The sequence below is a fragment of the Sminthopsis crassicaudata genome, chromosome 1, assembly GCF_048593235.1.
Source record: "Sminthopsis crassicaudata isolate SCR6 chromosome 1, ASM4859323v1, whole genome shotgun sequence".
Taxonomy (NCBI): Eukaryota; Metazoa; Chordata; class Mammalia; order Dasyuromorphia; family Dasyuridae; genus Sminthopsis; species Sminthopsis crassicaudata.
Genome location: NC_133617.1, coordinates 627518183 through 627537959, shown reverse-complemented (window position 1 = coordinate 627537959; position 19777 = coordinate 627518183). Strand labels below are relative to the sequence as shown.

Genomic DNA, 19777 nt, shown 5'->3' with positions numbered 1-19777 from the left:
AGTAATTCCTGAAAAGCGAGTCTTAAGAGGGCTTCCTGTATAGATTATTGCAAGGCCCCTCCCAGAAGCGCTATGGCGGGTCCCTTTCTAAGATAGGATTTTATTATCGTTTCAGCCTACAGTACAATTGTATTATGCGTGATAGTTGGTTGAAAAAAGTGGGGTTCAGAGGGCGGAAATAATGCGTCCGAGGTGATGGCTGACTAATTCGTAGTCGGCCCTGGTTTCAAACGCGTCTCCCCTTCTTCGTCTCTCTGTTTTCGGGGATCTATCGGCTGACGCAGTTTGAGTTGGAGTTGGACTGCACTGTCGATCTTTTTGTCCGGGGCTTAAGCCCGGCCTATGCCGTTCTTCATCTTTTTTCAGTCTTACTCCTCCATTTCCCCGTATTCCACCTTGCCCATCTTTTCAGGATAATCTCGTGTGGAGTTCCCTAAACCTTCTCCATGAGATCCACAGCGTTTTTCCTGTTCCTTCAATCATGACCCCATTTGGGTTTTTCTTGGCCAAAGATAGTGGTTTTTCTCATTTATTTCTCCGCTCATCTTTTTTGGGGGGTGGCTGAGGCAAACAGGGTTAAGAGACTTGCCCAGGATCACACCACATCACACCGCTAGAAGCCTCAAGGCCAAATTTGGTTTCGGGAATGAGTCTTCATTCCAGGCCCGGCACCTCTGTGCCTTAAGTGCGCCACCCAGCCACCCTATGGCAACGCCCTCTTAGCGTCTGCCAACTAATAAACATAAAACATTTTATATGTTTTTTCCTCAAAATGTTAAACAGGCAAGTTGTCCATTTTACAAACCAAGATTCAGTCAGAAAGTTTTAAGTGTTTTGCCTGTGGTCTTAAAACTAGTATGGGCTATGCCTGGTAGTCATTTCTCTTGATTCCCAAGGCCAAAAACTTTTTACTGTTATTTTGCCTCCTACACTAGTTACTTGTCTTATCTTTCCCACCCAACTGTAGGCCTTTTGCCCATATTAGTCTTGGCTAGAGTGTCAGTACTGGAGTTTGAATGAGGAAATAAAGAGAAATCCTGGTTTGGGAATCTGGAGGCCCAGACTCTTCCTTTAAACAATCCAAGATACTTCCTCTCCCTGAGCCTTATGGTCGAAGTAGGTAATTTTGTCCATTGAATGAGTTGAAATGGGCCTCAAAGAGCATCCAGTCCACTCATGCCTGAAAAGGAATCCATGACAAGTGATCAGCCCTCACTAGACTTTCAAATACTTTAGGAACCCATTACTTCTGGAGACAGTCCACTCCCTTTTGTGAACCAGTTTTTTACTTTCAAAATCTGTACCCTGTTAACTTCTATTACCCATGAAAAAAATATAGCCCAGGAACAGCTAGATAGCAGAATGGCTCTGAAGTCAAGAGACCCAAGTTCAAATGCAGTCTCAGACAATAGGTCTTTGTGTCTCCCTTGGGCAAGTCATTTAACCCCAACTGCTTCAAGAAAATTTTTTATATAGCCCCAATTCTTCTCCTGTATGAAAATCCAGTATTTTATCATGCCATAATTCCCTAATCACCTCCAAATAAAATATGTGTAGTTCAGTTGAAGTTTCAATTTCTAGTCTCCGTTTTGGTTACTCTTATGTATGACCACTGTACTGTATAGGAAATGCTCAGTGACGGATTCTAATTGGTGTGTCATATCTAATAAAAATATAACCGAAATGTGCTAATTACAAATATGTAAAGACTTTCTAAGAAAGTTTCCTTTGGGGCTGAGCTTTTCCCAGAATCTAAGAATGACTAAATAGATTTATTCAGCAATCAGATTTATAAGGATTGACTCAGGACAATTTATCTTGGGGCAAATTTGCATTGGGATAAAGAAGCTATTTATTTAAAAATTAGAAGGCCCTCCTCTATATGTATTCCCTTAAGAATTGCACATTTCTAAATTAAAACTTGTATAGTTGAAGCTAATGATAAAAGGTCTTCCTATGGAACCGTGCTTTCTCAATACACAATATCATGTATTAAGAGACAGGAGGAATCTTAAGGTCCATCCATAATAGTAAAACCCACAATTATAGGATTACATAGGACAATGTTTGAGAACAACCTTGACTTTCAAGGGGAGGACAGAATCTTAAGGAATAATTAACCTCTGGGGCCATCTTAACATCTCTGCCTTAGAAATGCTGAACATCTAAAATAACAATGAGTCCTAAAAGTCCCCAAATGAAAGTTCTTGTGATCCACATCAATATTCCTGTTGAGGGCGGTAGCCCCTTGGTATTCCTTGTTTGATCTCCAACTTCCTTTGGGACTTGGACCTTTGAATCAAGATCTGGTCAAACTAGTCTGGGCTTGTACCCAGCCCCCCACTGGATCTGAGCTGGCTAGGATAAAGCCCGCCAAAAATCTGGCCTTCTAGGAATTAACCTGAGCTCCGCCCATTACTTCAAGCAGATAAAAAGAGCAAAGCTAGAGCCATCTTTGGTTCAGAGATTTGAAAGATGCCAGCTAAGATGCTTGCATCAGAGATTCTCTGTCCCCGCCGCTTTTGGTGTATAGCTTCCTCTATCTAATGCCTTTTACTAACCAGACCTTAACCTTGCTTCCAAACCCTGCAATAAGCATCTTTTACCCATCTAGTTTTTGGGCCTGTAAATTCATTTACAGGGGACTCTCGCCGCCACTAGACCTGATTTAACTTTGTATCCTTGCGCCGATTCCTAAGGGGGTTGCAGGGAAGCTCCATGTGACTCCCTGTACCCAGAATCCTGCCACTAGACCTCACTTAATTCTGTTGAGGTATATACCTCATTATTAGGTATTTATCTCATGATTTGGTTCAAGTTACCTCATCATTTTGAGGTTCCCTATTACCTCATCATTCCCACTAGGAATCTCACTTGAGGAAGAGATTTGGTACACATGTACTACATATACACAGATGTAGTCTGAATGACTTTTACTCTTCTCCAATGATCCACAACTAATTTATAGCTTGTATTATAAGCTAGCAAAACACTTATTTCCTATTTATAAAGCACTCCCAATTCCCCTCCACAGGAGGTTAATGATTCCCCCCACCCCAAGGCAGTTCTACTTGATAGGACAAGCCAGTACAAAACAGAAAGATTTAATCCAACAAAAGAAAATCATTAAGCTAAATGCTCCATTCACAGGCATCAGACTCTTTGTTAAATAGTTGTTTATTGGAAAAAGTGGGCTGAGGAGGGGGTCACTAGATTCACCAGAGAGCAACAACACCACACAAGTTAGGAGTGATGGGAGAGGTCAGCACAAAGCTCTGGGATCTCAGCCTCTTCCTGGACTGTGAGGGATGGCCTGGAGTGTTAGGGCATACCCAGATGGAAGGCCTTGACTTAGTAGGCATGGTTAGAGACAAAGAGCGATTCGCTGGCTGCAGCTCCTGACTTTCCACTTGGAGTATACTTGCCTTGAGCAGCTTGGCTGTTAGCCTAATATGAAGGAAGAGGAAAAAGAGAGAAAAAAGTATGAGAAAGGCTGGTAATTCTAGATCCTACTCATGACACTGAAAACACAGCCTAGAATAAACTCTGCCACCAGAAAAGTCTACTTATTTTTTTCCCTTTTCTCTATATTGGACCCAGAATCCTGCGTTATCCTGGCCCTTCTCACCGTGGCCCGCTTAATATATTCTTCTTGGGCAGCCTTGACATTTTCCTTCTTTCCGCCCCAGGTTTTAAGGGCAGATGCCTGCAGGGCTCGGCCATAAGAAAAGGTCAGGGCCCATGGCTTATGCAAGGGGCAGGTGTTGATGGCATTGAGGTTGATGGAGGCATCCTCCTCACTCTGACCCCCAGACAGGAAGGTGATACCTGTGGAATGGAGAAATGAGGAAAGAGATCAGACAGTATATAAAAAAGTATTGGTAACAAGTATTTCCAAAAAACAGTTATGAAGAGAAAATAGTGATCCAAAGTGAGACATCATGGGGTAATAAATACTGAGGTGAGGGGACAAAGGACTTTCTCTTACCAGTGACTGCAGGAGGCACAGTCCGGCGAAGGGCAGTTACAGTTGCCATTGCAATCTCCTCATGTGAATACTTCTGAGTACAGGCATGGCCAGCAGTGACCATGTTAGGCTTCAGCAAGGTCCCTTCCAGATAGACATGATGGTCACTCAGAGCCTTGTAGACAGCAGCCAGAACCTAGAGAAATGGAAAGTTAACAAAAAAAAGAGAAGTAAATTAGGAAATCATTTGTACTATTAGCTCCAGATTTACTTACATCCTCTAATTCCTCAGATCTTACCTTCTCGGTGACATACTGACAACACTTCAGATCATGGTCTCCATCAGGGAGGATCTCTGGCTCCACAATGGGGACAATACCATTCTATAATGCAAAAAACAAGGCTGTGAGGACACTCTACCTGAGGCTATTTTCTACTACACCTTTGTTATTAACTAGGGACAGATAATTTATCTCCATAATGACAGGTGTAAATCATGAATTCCCCACATTTCCAAACACTTAGGTTTGGCAAGAGATGGATATCTGCTGCCAACCTGTCCCTTAAGTATCATTATATTCATTTTACAGGGTGAGCAGCTCAGAAGGCAGAATAATTCATCCAGGATCACATGGTTAGTGTCATGAATTAAAGACTCCAAATATGCCATATTCTCTTATTATCACACTGTTTGCTTCAGTTTCTTTTGTTTTGATATATCTCTGGTAAATTGACAATCTCTAGGGTACCTGCCTTCTCAGGACCCAAACTGGAAAATTTATTATAAATCTCTACAGGGGCAGTAGGGAAAGCTGAAGTTTTTTCCACAGCTTGTTGACATTCTCTAAAAAATGGAAGGGGCTGTTGAATATATTGCAGGCTATGACAGGAAGATAAGGAAATACTCACTTGTTGGCAAATGCTGGCATATCGGGCCAACACATTGGCATTCTCCATGATGGCAAGTGGGGAAGGTGTATTATGCCCTATCTTCAGAACACAACGCCACTTGGCAAAGTCAGCCCCATCCTTCTTATACTGGGCACAGCGCTCACTCAGCCCATCCAGACCTGGTAGGAGACAGTGGTCCAAGAAATATTATCTCTTCCACTTAATTTGCAGCTCTTAGGCAACAACCTAGAGCTTTGATGGGAAGACAGGACAAAGAATTCCTCATTCAAGATAGATGAGATGGCTGGTATTTCTTACCTTGAGTGGTAGTCTCGCCATTGGTCCCTGCCAGGGGCACTACACCTTTGTCCACCTGTTGAGGATGAGAGAAGAGTGAATATGTAATGTTCACACCACTCCTCTCACCCTCACCCTATTTGGACCCATTAGTCTTCCCCCACCTCTTCCATTTCTTTATGTCAGATCACTTTAGTTCCCTGGCACTTTCAAGAATTTTAATTCTAGGGGCAGCTAGGTGGCGCAGTGGATAGAGCACCAGCCTTGAATTCAGGAGGACCCGAGTTCAAATCTGGTCTTAGACACTTAACACTTCCTAGCTGTGTGATCCTGGCCAAGTCACTAACTCCAGCCTCAGGAATAAAAAAAAGAAAGAAAACAAACAGAGGGGAAAGTGGAAATTGAAAGAATCTAGCGGTCATCTCCCGAAAGAATTATTTTAATTCTAATTCATCCTCTAAATGTCCTTACCTTGATGCCCACAATGCCACCCTTTGCCTTTATGACTTTGGGGAAGGGACGTCCATCATCAGCTTTCTGGTAGAGTGTCTCATGGAAAAGGATAACACCTCCAATACAAGTGTTCACTCGATCATCTGCTGTCAGAAGTAACTGCCTATAAAGGCGTCGATTTTCTTCTGTGTTCTCAGTTCCAATGGACTGCAGTCGCTTTGCAATGCTACCTGAAAGAAGAGTTGAAGAGGGGTGTCAGGTAGGGAGCCAGACTGTAACCCCAAAATTTTGCCCCTTTCTATCATCCCTTTGTACCTACCAGTGGACTCATCTGCTGCCAAGATTCCCTTGCCTGGAGCAACAATTCGGTGAGCTATGTCACACAGTTCTTTCTTTTGCTCTGGTGTCAATGCTGGGAATTGGGAAGACATGTTTTCCTTGGCTGTGTTGGTAGTTTCCTGGGTGGAGATAGTAAAGTATAAACTAGACTTTTCTGTAATAATGGCATAATCCTGTTTATTATGTAATTCAAGATCAGACCATTCTTGCTACCCAACTTCTCTTTCCCCTGCTCTATATAGTTCTACTTCCCTAATTTTTCTTTTTCCTTTTTTTTTTTTTGTTTTTTGTTTTTTTGCTTCACCTTTCTAAAACCTAGGGTGGAGATCCAAATCCAGGGTGTGGCTACTCTAGCAGAAAACAAACACTGAGAAGTCTGGGCTACAATAAAAGGAAATTAACTTGGGCCCTCAGCTCTAGGGTCACCTTACTTAGATGCACACAAGGGCCAGTTAAATAAACGTCTGCCTCAATCTTCTCATTTAATAAAGCAACAAACTCAAGAAAGGAAAGCAAGCTTAGAACCTCAGATGAAAGTGAAATGCGTATTTCGGGGCAGCAAATAGACTCCGACCCAACTGACAATCTCCAAAATCCAGAGCTAGAATTCAGGTTTCCTAATCCCCTAAACTCCTGTTTCTTTTCTTTATACCACATATCCTTTCCTTGCAAATCAATCCATCAAGGGCATTTCAAGGTCAGGCTGCTCTGCCCAGTAAGCTTGGAGATACTTCCACAAAAATAAACATAGTGAATGACTAGAGGTATTAGGCTGACCCCTGTGAAGGGCAAGAGCCCAGCCTCCATTTTAGAAGACGTCTCTGCCTTCCATCATTCCCAGTCAGCTGACTGCTACAGGAGCTAAAAGAGGCAGTGAAAAGGGAGGCAGCAGCAAGTCAGACATGTCCTGGGGGGGCACTGTCCCTCTAGATTGCTCCTTTGCATCATTCCAACCACAGCTGCAACTTGGGTGGTTCAAGGTCATTCCCGATTAAGAAAAGCTATAGGATGAGATGGAAGGCATTAGTGGAAGGCGATAGCAAACCCCGATGGGAATTTCCCCTGTAGTCGGGTTTCCTTTCTCCGTCTCACCCCCTTCATTACATTTTCCTAAGGTAGTTATTGCCCGCAAACACCGGGACCGGACCGAGCCATGCCCACAATTGTACCCCCTTCGCATTCCGCCCTCGTGGCAAGTCGTCCTCTTCCCATCCTCAGCCCGGCTGGGCTCTAGAACCCTCATGCCCCCACTCCCCTCCCCCACTCTCTCCCCGGCGGAGGGCAGCTCTCGGGCGCGCCCTCCCCCGCGTGACTCAGCCTTCCGCCCCGGCTGTCGCATTGCGCACAAAGCATCAAGATTCCAGTCCGGGAATTGTGAAGCGGGATGAGGGCACCAGCGACCTGCCTGTTCCCAGCGCCACCTTGTCCCAAAAGGCAGCGCGGGCCGGGGCACAGGTACGGGTTCGGCCGCAGGGGTTCTATCGGGCGCTCCCCGTAGCCTAAGATCCGAGCTCCCTCAGCCCATCAGGCTCGCTCACCTGGCCTTGGGAAGCGGGCTGCGGGCCTCGGTGGTGGGCTTACCGGCAGGAAGAAGACTGCTTATGGTCGGAGCCGAACTTCTGCGCTCTCCGAATCCGAACGTCGCCTATTGAACTCAGGGGGGGCGGAGCAAAGGCGGAGTCTGACCATTTAAAGAGACCGCGCCTCCTACCCGGGGGTTGGGGGGGCGGAAGGGGCGGGGAAAACTGTTTTCGCCCAATCAACGAGCGAGAATGCTAAAGCCAGGGACAGCGGATGACCATACGCAGCAACGCTCCCAGAGCTCCAAAAAAGGGAGGGGGGAAGAAATGTTCTGCTTCTGTTCCCGCCCTCCCTTCGGACGTGACTGGGACCACGTCCTTTTGGGTCGCGCACCCCCCCCCCCAAACCCCAGGCAGCTGCAACCCCAACCCCTCCCCCCCTCGCCGCCCCCATCCCAGCCTAGGACTGCGTGACGCACACATTTTCGTCCTGAGGGAATATTAGGATGGGGGAGGGGTGTACAAAAGGATAGATGAATGTTGGCAGGTGATGGGCTGGGGGGGGGGGGGGGAGCGCCAGAAGATTTAGCAAGGTGGCGGAGGAGGAAAGGAGGAAGCTAGACCTAGGGGTGATTTACCCAAGCACTATTTCCTTGTATTTTCCCCTCCCAGATTGATTGCCCAAACTTCCTGGAGAGGTTCTCAGCTCTATGCCCCATTCCATTTTCGTCCCCTCCACCCTTTCATTGCAGCTTGCAATAACCTTCCCGCGAAATCGGACCTCCTCCCAAGCCCCGGTCTTCCTTAAAGGTCCGCTCAAGCGCCGTGGGTCCCCTCCCCTCCTCCGCTCCCCTTCCGAGATGCAGCTGCGCAACTTTAGCGCAATCCTCTAACCAGCCATCCCGGGGCCGCGCCCTATCTTGCAGGAGCCACCAGCGACAGGTCTCAACTGGCTAGAATGCTAAACCTGGGGGCCCGAGCGGAGGCTGCTGGCTCCATCCCCTTCCCGCTAGATAAAACCCAAGGGCGGGGCCCAGGCTGTAGGGAAGCGAGAGGTCATTCTGTCCTTTGGTGCATTTACCCATCTGCCCAATTAGTTCCCAAATCACATGCCCCCTCCTTTGCTTAGAATTTAGATTTCCCTGGACTTCTGGCATTTCATTCCTTTCCCTCTTTCCAACTTCCCCCACCTCCCCCTCCCTCACCCTTATTAAAACCTCACTTTTTCTTCACCAATTCTTATTTTCACTCCCTCATTCTCTCCCGCCCAAGAATCCAGCCCACCCCATTTTCTCTGCTCGGTTACCCTCTCAATACCCACCTAAATGGAGTCTGGAGGGTTTAGACTCAAGCCTGGGCAGTGAGTGCTCAGGCAGGGGTTGGTTGGAGTTATAAAGTACTCACTCCCCACCCTCCTCTTGGAATTTTCCCGACCTTCTCTTGTGACCCCTGCCCTTTCCCCATCCCAGCTTCTCTGGCAGGGAACTATATTTAGGGGAAACCTGAAGCCCCTGACATTCGGGCCAGAATAGGGCTTAGAACAGGGGAGGGGAAGAAATTAGAGGAGGGGGAGTGACCAAGAAGGTCTTCTGCTCGGTAGAGAGGGATCCAGCAGATAGAAGGCAAAAGCAGGCAGAGAAAGGCAGGCATATGTAACCACATCCCACTCACCAGCAGTTGAGTTGCCATCCTTTTCTATCGTGATCAGTGATGCTGCCCTGCCTGCCAAAGGAGATACAGGGTTGAAATCTCTACGGTAGTAAGTCATAAAGTAGTTAGTATCAAGTCTCCTTTCTCCCAACCTTAGGCCTCTCTTGATTCTCTCTCTGGACTCAATAGTGTCAGTTCTTATTCATGAGTACTTATTTCAGAGTTGGGAACAGAAAGGCACATACATATTTCCTAAGAGAATGGGGAGCTGGCAGATGCAGCAATACAAATCGCACATAGGTCACCCTGAGGCAGCTGAATGGCTCATTGGATAGTATGATGGGTCTGAAAGCAGTAAGTCCTGAATTCAAATCCAGCCTCAGATGCTTACTAACTGGGTGACCTTGGTCAAATAAGCTTTTTTTTTTTTTTTTTTTTTTTTTTTTTTTTTTTTTTTGTCTTAATCCACTGGAAAAGGAAATGGAAAACCACTCCAGTATCTTTGCCCATGAATGGCATTGTTCACAGAGTCATGGAGAGTGGGACGTGACTGAACAACAAAGGTCACCCTGAAATCTTAACTCTGCACAGAACTTCCTGAACTCAGCCTCTTCTGAGGACAAATGAATACTACCAGTCCTAACTTGAGTCATGTCCCTTCACTCCTCTCTATTGGTAGGGGTAAGGATGAGCAGGATTTACTCAAGAAAACTAGCCTCTCATGGATTTTCTCCAAGGTGCTTGAGGTCCCGTCCTCAGCTCTCAAGAGGGATTTCTTCTTCTAGGGTAACTGCTCTCTGCATCTTGCTAGGAGAGTCTGGATCTTCTCTGCTTAGGTCCAATGAAGACAAAAGGATGAATAGCCCTTGGGAACAGGTGGGCAAGCCATTTGGGGCTCCAATGGGATGGGGACCCTACTCTCAGGGAATGTTTCTGAGCACTTGCGGTAGACAGGTCCTCTGGAAGGTCATGTTCCATAACCGTGAACAAACGATCATCATCTGAGCTTGATTTCAAAGCAAAGGCAATTGAGGCTTTGACAGTCGGGCAGCTGGCAGGCACAGGCACAGTCACACAGTGGGAAGCATCTGGGGCACTGGGGAGCCCAACCCTGAGGGAGAAGGATGAAAAGGAATGATAGGAAAAGTTAAAAGAGGAAATGCTAAGGGTTGTGAAGTTCAGAGAGTTTACAGGAGTGTTGTAGGAAACAAAATATGATAGTTCCCATTTAGAGAAGCACTTTTCAAAGTGCTTTATTCACAACTCAGTGAGCCATTATAAGCATTTTTATGGATAAAGATTTATATGAATAAAGAAACAAGGTTCAGAAAGGATAAATGTCTGCCCTTGATCCTAAAAAAAGCAGTCTATAATCAGGTTTTCTACCTCCTCCTATTCACCTCTCAATTGGTTCTAGTTTGGGCTTCTAACTTAATTCAAATAAAATGTATTTTTCCAAGTTGCCAAATCCCACAGGTATCTCAATCTTCTTGCCTTCACCTCAGGTGACATTGCTACCCAGTTTCTCCTGGATACTATCTCTTCAATAGTTTTAGTGGCACTGTTCTCTACAGGTTGTCTTTGACCACTCCTTTAAAATCTCTTTTGCTGGAACATTGCCTGTGTCCTACCCCCAAACTATGGACACTTTTCTCTCTCTGCTCCTTCAGTGATCTCATTAAACCCTCACCAGTTTAATAATCATATCCATATAGAAGACTTCCAAACCTTGTTTTATTTCTAAGCTTCAGTTCAGCATCACTATCTACTTTGACATCTCCTGTTCGTGATTTATGCCTTTCAAATTCCAACATCGTAAAAACATTATTCTTTATTTCCCCTTCCTTAAGCTTCTTCATTTCTGTTCAGCATACAATCACCCTTCCAATAACCCAGGTTTGTAAGCTGGGACTCATCCCTACTTCTTCCTTTTTTAACCCCTTTAGTTAGTTGCCAATTCTTGTTAATGTTCCTTCTCCTCCCAGTTGTTCCTTTCTCTCTCTCATATGGTCAACAATCCTACTTTAGGCTTCATCACCTATTACTGTAACTACAGCAACAGCCTTCTACTTGAATTCCAGGTCTAATCTCTTTTAAGCTATCCTTAAAATTATTTTTCTAAAGCATATGTCAGAGAATATCACCGCTCCTCCAGTGCCTCCCTATGCCTTTTAGGGTAAAATAGAAACTTCTCAGGTAGCAGTTTCCTTCACAACCAGGTCCCAGTCTGCCATTACTCTCCTTTATGTACTTCATTCTCTTAACTGGTCAGCTTCTTGTTCCTCAAACTATGTGTCCCATTTCCCACTTTTAAGCCTGTGCACAAACTGCTTTCATACCAGGAACACATCCTTTCCAGTTTCCCTTTAGCTTCTTCAAAGGTCATTTCATATACCATCTCCTTTGAGAAATTGTTCCTGGTTCTCCTAAGCCTTTTCTCTCTCTCAAATCATTATGTAATACTTATCTGTTTACACATTGTTTCCTCCTAGTAGAGTATAAATTTCACAGAATCATGGACTTTGCTTTTTGTCTTTGTATTCTTGGCCTCTGGCATGATATCTTATGTAGTACCTATCACATAGGCACTTAATATTTGTTGAATGGATATAATGAATGTTAAGAGCTAGATTGGAACTCATATTTTGATTCTAAATCTATTGCCCTTTTTGCTATGTCGCTTTTAAAGGATAGTGGGGAGATGAAAGTTGATATATCGTTCAAGATCACTATAACAATGTTTCATGCCTAGTCTTAAAATAGATTCTCATGTAGAAGTAAATGCAATTGACTCCATTTAAAGACAGCTAATTTCCCCTCTCAGAATCACAAAAGAGGATTGGAAAAATGGCCAAAAAGCTCAACTACCAACTAAGAGAAAGAGATAATGGTTAGAGAGTCTGTCTTCCAAGGAGTAGGAACAATTTGTCACTGAAAGAGCAGTATGTGGGAAATATTCTACTTCTTCCTTTTCTCCCTCTAGAGCACTATATTTGGATTTAGGCCAGCCAAAACTGAAGCACTTCCCCCCTTCCCTCTCCCCACCCTGAATTCTCCTAGAGGAGTATGGAATTAAAAGGTCAAATGTTTAAAGCCAGAAAGAAGACTAGATATCAGTCACAGTTAAAAAGCCTGATCAAGACCTGCCCAGTCCAGAAATAGGAAAATGGCATTTACAAGATCAGAAGTTTCAGGATTAGGTGTCATATTCATTAGGAGATCATGTTATCTCCAGTGTTGGTGTGTGTATGTCTGTACAACCCAGTACAGAGGAGGACAAGACATTACACGTGTATACACACACACACACACACACACACACACACACACACACATTCTTTATGCTAGTAGCACAATGATCAGAAATATCCCAGAAAGATAAAACCATAATGATGTGGAATGAAATCAGTCAGTAGAAAACTTAAGTGCTGAGTTTTAATCAACTTGATTAAAACTCTCATTTCTGGGGAAATACATTTAAGAGATTTAATTTGGTTTGAAATTCATGTGAGATAATCATCATGTATTTCACCTTTGTCTTTTTCCTTGCTTTCATAATATATAAAATTTAGAACTAGAACAAGCCATAAGTAAAAGACAGGTGCTACACTATATAAATTAACTTTGTAAGTTGCCTAAAATAGTTTTGGCAAAAGGTAATGAATATAAATTCTAAATAAATACTGTACAAGTTTTCTAGAATGGAAAAAAAAAAAAACTACCTGCCCATGAAAAAACTTTTTAAAAATGTGAATTTTTTTTATTCCTCTTGGAGACCTCTCTTTCTTTAGGGATACTTTGACATACTTTGATATTTCAACAAATCTATGGCCTTCTCAATGTGTCTGTCCTCAAATGATATATACTGCCAGCCAAATTCCATTTATGAATATTCCTGTTTATCCTCCATCAGACTGAAGCCTTTCTCTGAGTCTCTTGATATTACATAGATACCAACAAAGCAATCAGGCTCTTCTTTATAAGATTGGCTCACTTTCTTTTCAGGTCATAGGTCTTTCTGAAGATATTCTTTATGCCACTTTTCTTAATTAGCAATATGTTACAGCCTACTCATGCCCACTATGTACCTCTAATTGCCCTTTGATGACACCATTTTATTTCTTTGGAAATTACATCATCACAGGAAGTGTTTTAAAAACTGGACCTTTGATTCAGGGAGAAAAGCTGATGTCATTAAAAGAAATACCCAATTCCCCAAGGCTGCCCTCTTTTACCTGCTCAATTCCAAGTCCATGTCACTATTATCTGAAGTTTAAGAATGATAGGTACTAATGGAACAGTTGCTCCATTGTTGTTCTCTTGGTTGTCCATGCATTGAATATTATAGTCTGGGCAACAATGGTTAGTTACTCTTTTATTTCCTGTGAATATACTTAGGCTGACCTCTTCTGGATGATAATATTTCTTGCTTAGGAGACTTTGTAATATTCAAAGTCTGCAAATATGAACGACTGAATTATGTTCTCTATTATTTTATATTAATGATCAGAAGGTCCAATAAAATTATCTCTGTTGTTACAACTTTCACAGAATCTTAGGAGATTTTGAATAGGCATGGAAAATATGAATGGAAGAAATCCCTTCAGATAGCAGTTTGCTCTTTTAAATAAAATTTTTCTTGGTAAATAAAACAAGTGGGATCTTGTGTTTTCTGACTTGTTAGTAAACTGTATGACTATAAAGAGATATGCTGCAGAATAATTTGTGACTTACCTGTCCCTTCCCTTAGGTATATTAATAAAATATATTTAAAAGCATATCTTTGTGACAGAGAGGGGGCTTAGCAAGGTTAGGTGAATTGGACTGAATGTCAAGATGAGAAGGAATTGATAATTGGAAGGAGGAATAAGATAGTCAAGGATATCTCAGTCAAAGGGAATAACTCACTGCTTCCATGGGCTGGGGACAGCAGGCATCCAAGCATCTGGTTGGATTGGGTAGAGGGAAGTCACAGGCTTCAGCGCAGCCCTGGCAACACTCAAAGGGACCATGGGTGTCTGTCTTCCTGCAGGGCCCTCTGCAGTCTGTGCAACAGTCCTGCTCCTGAGAGTCAGAGAGATTTCCTGAGCTTTCCTCATAACTCTTTTCCTTTTGTCCATATGGAGCAATTTATAGTCTAATGGAAATATAGCACCTTGGGAGAGCTTCCTGGCTTCTTACAAGGGACAGGAGTTGATAATCAAGAAGCTAGAATTATGAGGGAAAATTTCAAGGAAATTCTTGGGTCCTGGAGGAATGTGCATCACAGTAGAAAGAAAATGTGGCATTTGGGGAGAAGCCAGAGCTGGGGAAGTGGATCTGAGGCTTTCTTTCCTTTTCCCCTATACTAGTATAGCCATTCACACCTCCCTCCCCTCTCTGGGTGCCTCCTCACCACTAGGTAACGTCTGGCCAGCAGCACCAGGCCAAGCAGCAGCAAATAGGCGACCACGCTGATGAAGACAATGGCTGGAATGGGCAAGGAGACATTCACCAGAGGACCCCGGCCTGAGTTCCATGAGCTAGAGGAAGCCTCTGTGAACTATAGGTACAAGGAGGAAGGGGTAACTAGAGGATAGGGAGAGAGTGTGGAGGCTTCAGGGACACAAAAGAGGAGGAATGTGGTTGGGATTGAGAGGGGACTAAGGGCAGCAAGATTTGTAGAACAAAGGATTTAGGATTGGGGAGAATCAGCAGGGTAGGGTCAAGGAGCAAGAGTGGGGTCAGTGACTCACATCCATGGGGAAGCTGTTCTGTGTTGCTCCAGAAGCTGCAAGTGAGGGAAAAGTGGGAAGAGTCTTAGAACAATAGGAGAAACCTTAAAATGTATGTAAAATAACAGTGTAAAGAATCTTGATGTCCAACCCCATTATTTTGCTTTTTTTACAAGAGGTGAACAGCCATTTTGGAATTCAAACCTAGGTCTTCCCGCTCTAAAACATGTTACTAGGTTGAATTCCTAACACCCTCAAAGAATACAGGATTTATATCTGAAGGGAGAAAGTTAAGAGAACGCTAGGTCCGATCCCCTTCTTTCTATAGATGAAGAAATAGACTAAAAGAAAGGGGAGGAAAGAGACAGAGGTGAGACAGACAGAGGAGGGAGAGAAAAAGAGTGGGGAGAGACTCAGAGACAGAGAAGGAAAGGAAGGAGGAGGAGAAGGGAGAGAGGAAAGGAAAGATGAGAGAGAGAGAGAGAGAGAGAGAGAGAGAGAGAGAGAGAGAGAGAGAGAGAGAGAGAGAGAGAGAGAGAGAGTGTGTGTGTGTGTGTGTGTGTGTGTGTGTGTGTGTGTGTGTGTGTGTGTGTGTGTGTGTGTGAGTGTATTTTGATTTACGGACGATCTCAAAGCAAGAAACATGTGGCAAAAATGAGAAATCCAGGTAGAAAACTTTCGAAGACTGACCGCGGGAAGTCTACCTCCTTACGGAGCCCGCTGTACCGTTACCTGCCCCAGGAAGCGACTGCTGCAGAGGAGAATAAGGTCCCGGACCCGGCCGCCCCGCCCTCTGTGCCTCTGGGAACTTTCCCTCCCCATGGACCTGGACTAGAAAGAGACCCGGCTCTTTCCCCGTCTCCAGGGCAGCACCCACGCGCCCGTGGGCTGCGCCCTGGTTGGGGACCGTTAGGAGCGGCTCGACCCTCCTCCCAGGTCGGACAGCCCTAGCTGCACCTCTCGGACGTCTGCTCCCAGCACAACTACCCGCCCAGCCTCGGGTTCCATTTCCCAACGGCCGCCACCGCCGCTAGAATCCCCCCTCCCAGTACCCCCGGCCCAGGCCCTCCCCGCGCACCCCCCTTTTCTCCTCCCTCATTACCTATGCAAAAAAGGTGAGTGAATATTTATTAGGCCGCGAGGAGCCCAAGTCACACCTTCACAGCAGCAGGAGTCCCAAGCGCGCGCGAACCCCAAGACAAAGTCACCTCCTCCCGCCGCTTTCCAAAGTTGCCATAGCGACAGACGCTCCGGGTGGTACGGCGGCCGACGAAGCCCATAATTTCTCTGTTTTGTCTTCTTTCTTTCTCTGTTTTTTCCCCCCTTGGGGTCCATTTTTCGCGCCTCCTATTATTGTTTCCATCATCCGTCCTTTCTCTTCCTCAGTCCGTGGCAAATATATTTGAGGCCAGAAGGCGATCTGGGTGGAACCGCCTTTTGTTCTATCCCTCCGCCTTTCTTAAAGCTTGCAATTTTGTGTCCAGTTGGAGAACCGCAGAATGTAACCATTAGGCAAGAATGTAAAGGTTATAATGTATAAGACTGGCTACCGTCTAGGGGAAGGGGGAGGAAGGGAAAGGAAAAATCAGAACAGAAGGGAGTGCAAGGGATAATGCTGTAAAAAAATTACCCATGCATATGTTCTGTCAAAAAAAAAATTATAATTATAAAATAAAATAAATTTTTAAAAAAGAATTTAAAGGTTACATAAATGTATTTGCCCATAGTATAGATGGAAAAAAACCAACCAGTCCTTCTCAGGGACTGAGGGAGGCAGCATAGTGGATGGAAAGAACCCTGGAGACTTCTGTGGAGCTCCTGGCTCTATTATTTATTATTTATTTACTATTCATTCTTTTCAAGTCATCTCCCCGTTCTGGGCCTCTAGATTTGTCTGTTCAGCTATAAACCCCATGGTCTGGGATCTTCAGAAGTTTCAGTTTTGTACAGAGAGCCTTCCTCTTCTTCCCAAGGAGAGTGCTGCCATCTACTTTCCACGTTCCTTCTAACCTCAACTATACACTGCAGCTTCATATTAGCAGTCACAGTAAGGACTCTTTACTTGACTCCAGGTGGAGGAAGCTTTTCCTCAGAGCACTGAAATTCAGAGGATTCTGGTAGCACTTAAAGTCTATCAGAAAAAACTGCGCATGTTAGTAGTAATAATAATGATAAGTAACATTTATATCGCAAATTAAGATTTGCAAAGTATTTAATCTGTGTTGTTTCCTTTGGTCTTCAAACAGTACTTTGTGGGAGTACTTTTTATATCCTCATTTTACAGCTGAGAAAACCGAGGCTCAAGGAACTTCAGTGAATGCTTTGATAGCGAATTGAATCTGAGTCTTTCAGATTTCAATCCTGTGTTGCACTAACTAGCTAAGTTACACCTATTTAGTAAGATAATAATTCAAAATAAGAATTTTTCCTCTAAATGAACTCCCTGTTTCAGCCTACTCCTCCAGCTGACCTTAGCAGCCTCAGCTTCAGCCTCAAAATGTCCTAGGCTCTTGACCCCTATCTAATTTTGTCTTTAAAAGTTAATATGACAGCTTGTTTTTTGAGGCTTGTCTACAGTGCCAAAATTGCTAATCCTAATTCTACTTCTGGTCTCAATATCTCTCTACTCCACGTGCCTTTTTTCATTTCTTCCACTCAATTGTTCAGATACTTTTAACCTCTCCAGCTTCTCAGCCCTAAAAAACAAGTCAGCTGAATATTTCCAATGCTACAAAGTCTCCTACTTTGATAGCAGAATTTCTTATTCAAAAACACTATCAATTAGGACCTTTCTCCCTTCCCAAACACCTTGGAAGGGATATAAATCTCCTGGGCACTGATAGTTACCTCATCACTCCATTTGCCTTGGGGTTGTAGCTGTCCCCTCCCTTTTTGCTGTTCCTGCCAATGGAGACGTCAGTTTTGGCAATAGCACTGGGATGTGTCAGACTGCTTCCCGACAGACAGACTCTCTCTCCTGATCATGTTCTGTTCTTGCCACCAAGCTTATCTATTATGCAGGAGGGGACAGCCTGTGGTGCCCAGTACTTACCCAGGGCCACTTTCCAGGTCATCTTATTGCAAGGGGAGAAAGAGAAGGGGCAGGGAAAGAATAACAACATTCTGATGCTCCCTTATTCCAGATTCTCAAAGTCCAAACAAGGTTCCCATTTCTTTCTATGAAATAACATGGGGGTGGGGTGGGAGAAACTTATCTGAGCATAATAATTTGGGTGTTTGAGTCTTACCGCCTCAGAGAATTATTTTTTCATTGTCCTTACAAGGTAGGTCAGTGGGGGGAGTGGAGACAGGAAGAACTTTTGTTTTAATGACACATAGAGGTAAGTACAGATTTATCTCAAGTCTGAGGACAGAGGTGAGATTCAAATCTAGGAGTCTGTGCCTAATTTTGCTCCCTTCCTTGACTCCCACTCCTCTCTCAGGGATTTTCCCTATCAGTTATCAGCACCTAGGTCTTCTTTTAGGTATACTAGAAGCTTAACAACACCTCCTCTATTATTAAAAGGGAGTTCAAATTGTCAGGTAGTTAGCCTGGGAAGTAAACAGAATTTGCCTTATAAGGAAGGGAATACTTCTGTATCTCTGTAGAATTGTTAGAAGAGGATTTAACTGGTATCCCTTGGGCTTAGCTACTTGAGTACTAATAGGACTTAGAGGATCTTAACTTCTCTGGGTCTTTGGTTTCTTCATTTCATGCAATTCAACAAGCATCTGTTAAGCATCTACTATGTACTAGGTAGATACTTTGCTAGACACTGGGCATAGGAAAGTCTGCCCTTTCAGAAAAACACTGGGCAAAATAGAGAGAGGTTGATTGAGATTGGCCTGGGTTCAAATTTTGCCTCTAATACTTATTGTTCTGCAGTCATGGATAACTCACTTGAGTTTCTTTACCTGTAAAACAGGATGATTAAGGCGCCTATATCACAGGATTGTTGTAAAGATCTAATGAGATAATATCTATAAAGTATTACCTAAATATTGTTTTTAAATAGTTATCATATTCTATTGGAGGATACAATATTTACAAAGATAAATATATACAAAATAATTTTAAGGAGAATCCCTCTAGCCCTAGTTTAATTATTTTCCCCTTTCAGGATATTTAATTTCCTCTTGTTCTGTTTTTGTTTTTGCTGAGGCAATTGGGGTTAAGTGACTTGCCCAGGGTCACCCAGCTAGGAAGTATTAAGTGTCTGAGACTAGATTTGAACTCAGGTCTCCTGACTTTAAGGCTGGTGCTCTATCCACTGTGCCACCTAGCTACCCCTTCTATCTCTTAAAGAAAGGGATTGTGCATTTAGAGTTAGAAAGATTCTTAGAAATCATCTTGCCCTTTCATAATAAACTGATGTAGTGAGAAGGGAAGAGATAAATAAGATAGATCCTTCTCCTGGGTTACTATAAAGAAAAAAGAAAATTAATATTCAGGGAAGAGGTTGGGAATTAAAGGCTATAGAACACAGGTGTTAAGCATGCTGCCCTCAGGGGGCTTATTGCAATCCAAAATTCAGTCCAACCAGATTAAAATGTCATTGAGAAATATTTAACAAAATAACTAAAAATACAATAAAACATAGATATTACTAATATGTGTTTCCTAAGTCAATATGTGGCCTACAGGAACCTTATGTATAGTTTAGTGGTCCTCATTTCTCTGTATTTGATGTCACTGGCATAGAAGCCATTCTCCTCCAGAACTGTTCTCATCTTTATCTATTAATATTTTGGGGAAGTTTTATATAATCGATACCTTGTGATTCAAGGCTAACTTTCCTATCAGCTATTGAAGGAATGTATTCCTCTTTTAGTCTTAAAAGATGGTACTTCCCCACTTGATAGGAAGATATATCAAAATATCAATAGAAATACTTTTAAAGTAGCAAGTGGAGTTGGAAGTCAGGCTATCTCATGATCAGTTGATT

The 19777-nt window shown here is 43.5% G+C and overlaps 2 protein-coding genes across 13 annotated transcripts; both read right to left on the bottom strand.

Moving 5' to 3' along the window:
- Nucleotides 1–84: 84 nt before the first annotated feature.
- Nucleotides 85–10228, bottom strand: ALDOA (aldolase, fructose-bisphosphate A). 9 transcript variants are annotated; one of them, XM_074304366.1, is made up of 10 exons: nt 9834–10228; nt 9139–9189; nt 5928–6066; nt 5627–5838; nt 5177–5231; nt 4877–5037; nt 4267–4350; nt 3989–4163; nt 3629–3828; nt 3162–3447 (listed from the first exon to the last, which is right to left on the bottom strand). In XM_074304366.1, the coding sequence occupies exons 2-10, from the start codon at nt 9154–9156 to the stop codon at nt 3352–3354; spliced, it is 1140 nt and encodes a 379-aa protein (XP_074160467.1). In that variant the 5' UTR covers nt 9157–9189; nt 9834–10228; the 3' UTR covers nt 3162–3351. The 9 variants fall into 9 exon arrangements, with proteins under 9 accessions (XP_074160552.1, XP_074160645.1, XP_074160467.1 ...); XM_074304451.1 differs by lacking the exons at nt 3162–3447; nt 9139–9189; nt 9834–10228 and adding exons at nt 85–1180; nt 7529–7607 and having other exon boundaries at nt 3597–3828; XM_074304544.1 differs by lacking the exons at nt 3162–3447; nt 9139–9189; nt 9834–10228 and adding exons at nt 85–1180; nt 7529–7607 and having other exon boundaries at nt 3609–3828.
- LOC141563771 (uncharacterized) lies at nt 9834–16264 on the bottom strand. Of its 4 annotated transcripts, none has more exons than XM_074305447.1 (5): nt 15564–15931; nt 14853–14887; nt 14513–14659; nt 14026–14181; nt 9834–10228 (listed from the first exon to the last, which is right to left on the bottom strand). In XM_074305447.1, exons 2-5 carry the CDS (start codon nt 14856–14858, stop codon nt 10115–10117), a joined length of 423 nt encoding a protein of 140 aa, XP_074161548.1. In that variant the 5' UTR covers nt 14859–14887; nt 15564–15931; the 3' UTR covers nt 9834–10114. The 4 variants fall into 4 exon arrangements, with proteins under 4 accessions (XP_074161548.1, XP_074161461.1, XP_074161638.1 ...); XM_074305360.1 differs by lacking the exon at nt 15564–15931 and adding an exon at nt 15934–16264 and having other exon boundaries at nt 10089–10228; nt 14513–14586; XM_074305537.1 differs by lacking the exon at nt 15564–15931 and adding an exon at nt 15934–16012 and having other exon boundaries at nt 10089–10228.
- Between the last annotated feature and the right edge of the window lie 3513 nt (nt 16265–19777).

Excerpts from the sequence above, each read along its gene's own strand:
- ALDOA (XM_074304278.1), bottom strand. The coding sequence starts at position 8,186 with ATGGGGCATAGAGCTGAGAACCTCTCCAGGAAGTTTGGGCAATCAATC. Across the intron at positions 6,067-8,105 it reads TACAAGGAAATAGTGCTTGG|GAAACTACCAACACAGCCAA; the intron begins GTAAATCACCCC and ends ATCTCCACCCAG. Across the intron at positions 4,351-4,876 it reads ATGCCAGCATTTGCCAACAA|AATGGTATTGTCCCCATTGT; the intron begins GTGAGTATTTCC and ends TTTGCATTATAG.
- LOC141563771 (XM_074305360.1), bottom strand. The coding sequence starts at position 16,166 with ATGGACCCCAAGGGGGGAAAAAACAGAGAAAGAAAGAAGACAAAACAG. Across the intron at positions 14,888-15,933 it reads CACTCACCTTTTTTGCATAG|CTTCTGGAGCAACACAGAAC; the intron begins GTAATGAGGGAG and ends CCTCACTTGCAG. Across the intron at positions 14,182-14,512 it reads TGGCCAGACGTTACCTAGTG|GAGCAGGACTGTTGCACAGA; the intron begins GTGAGGAGGCAC and ends TCTGACTCTCAG.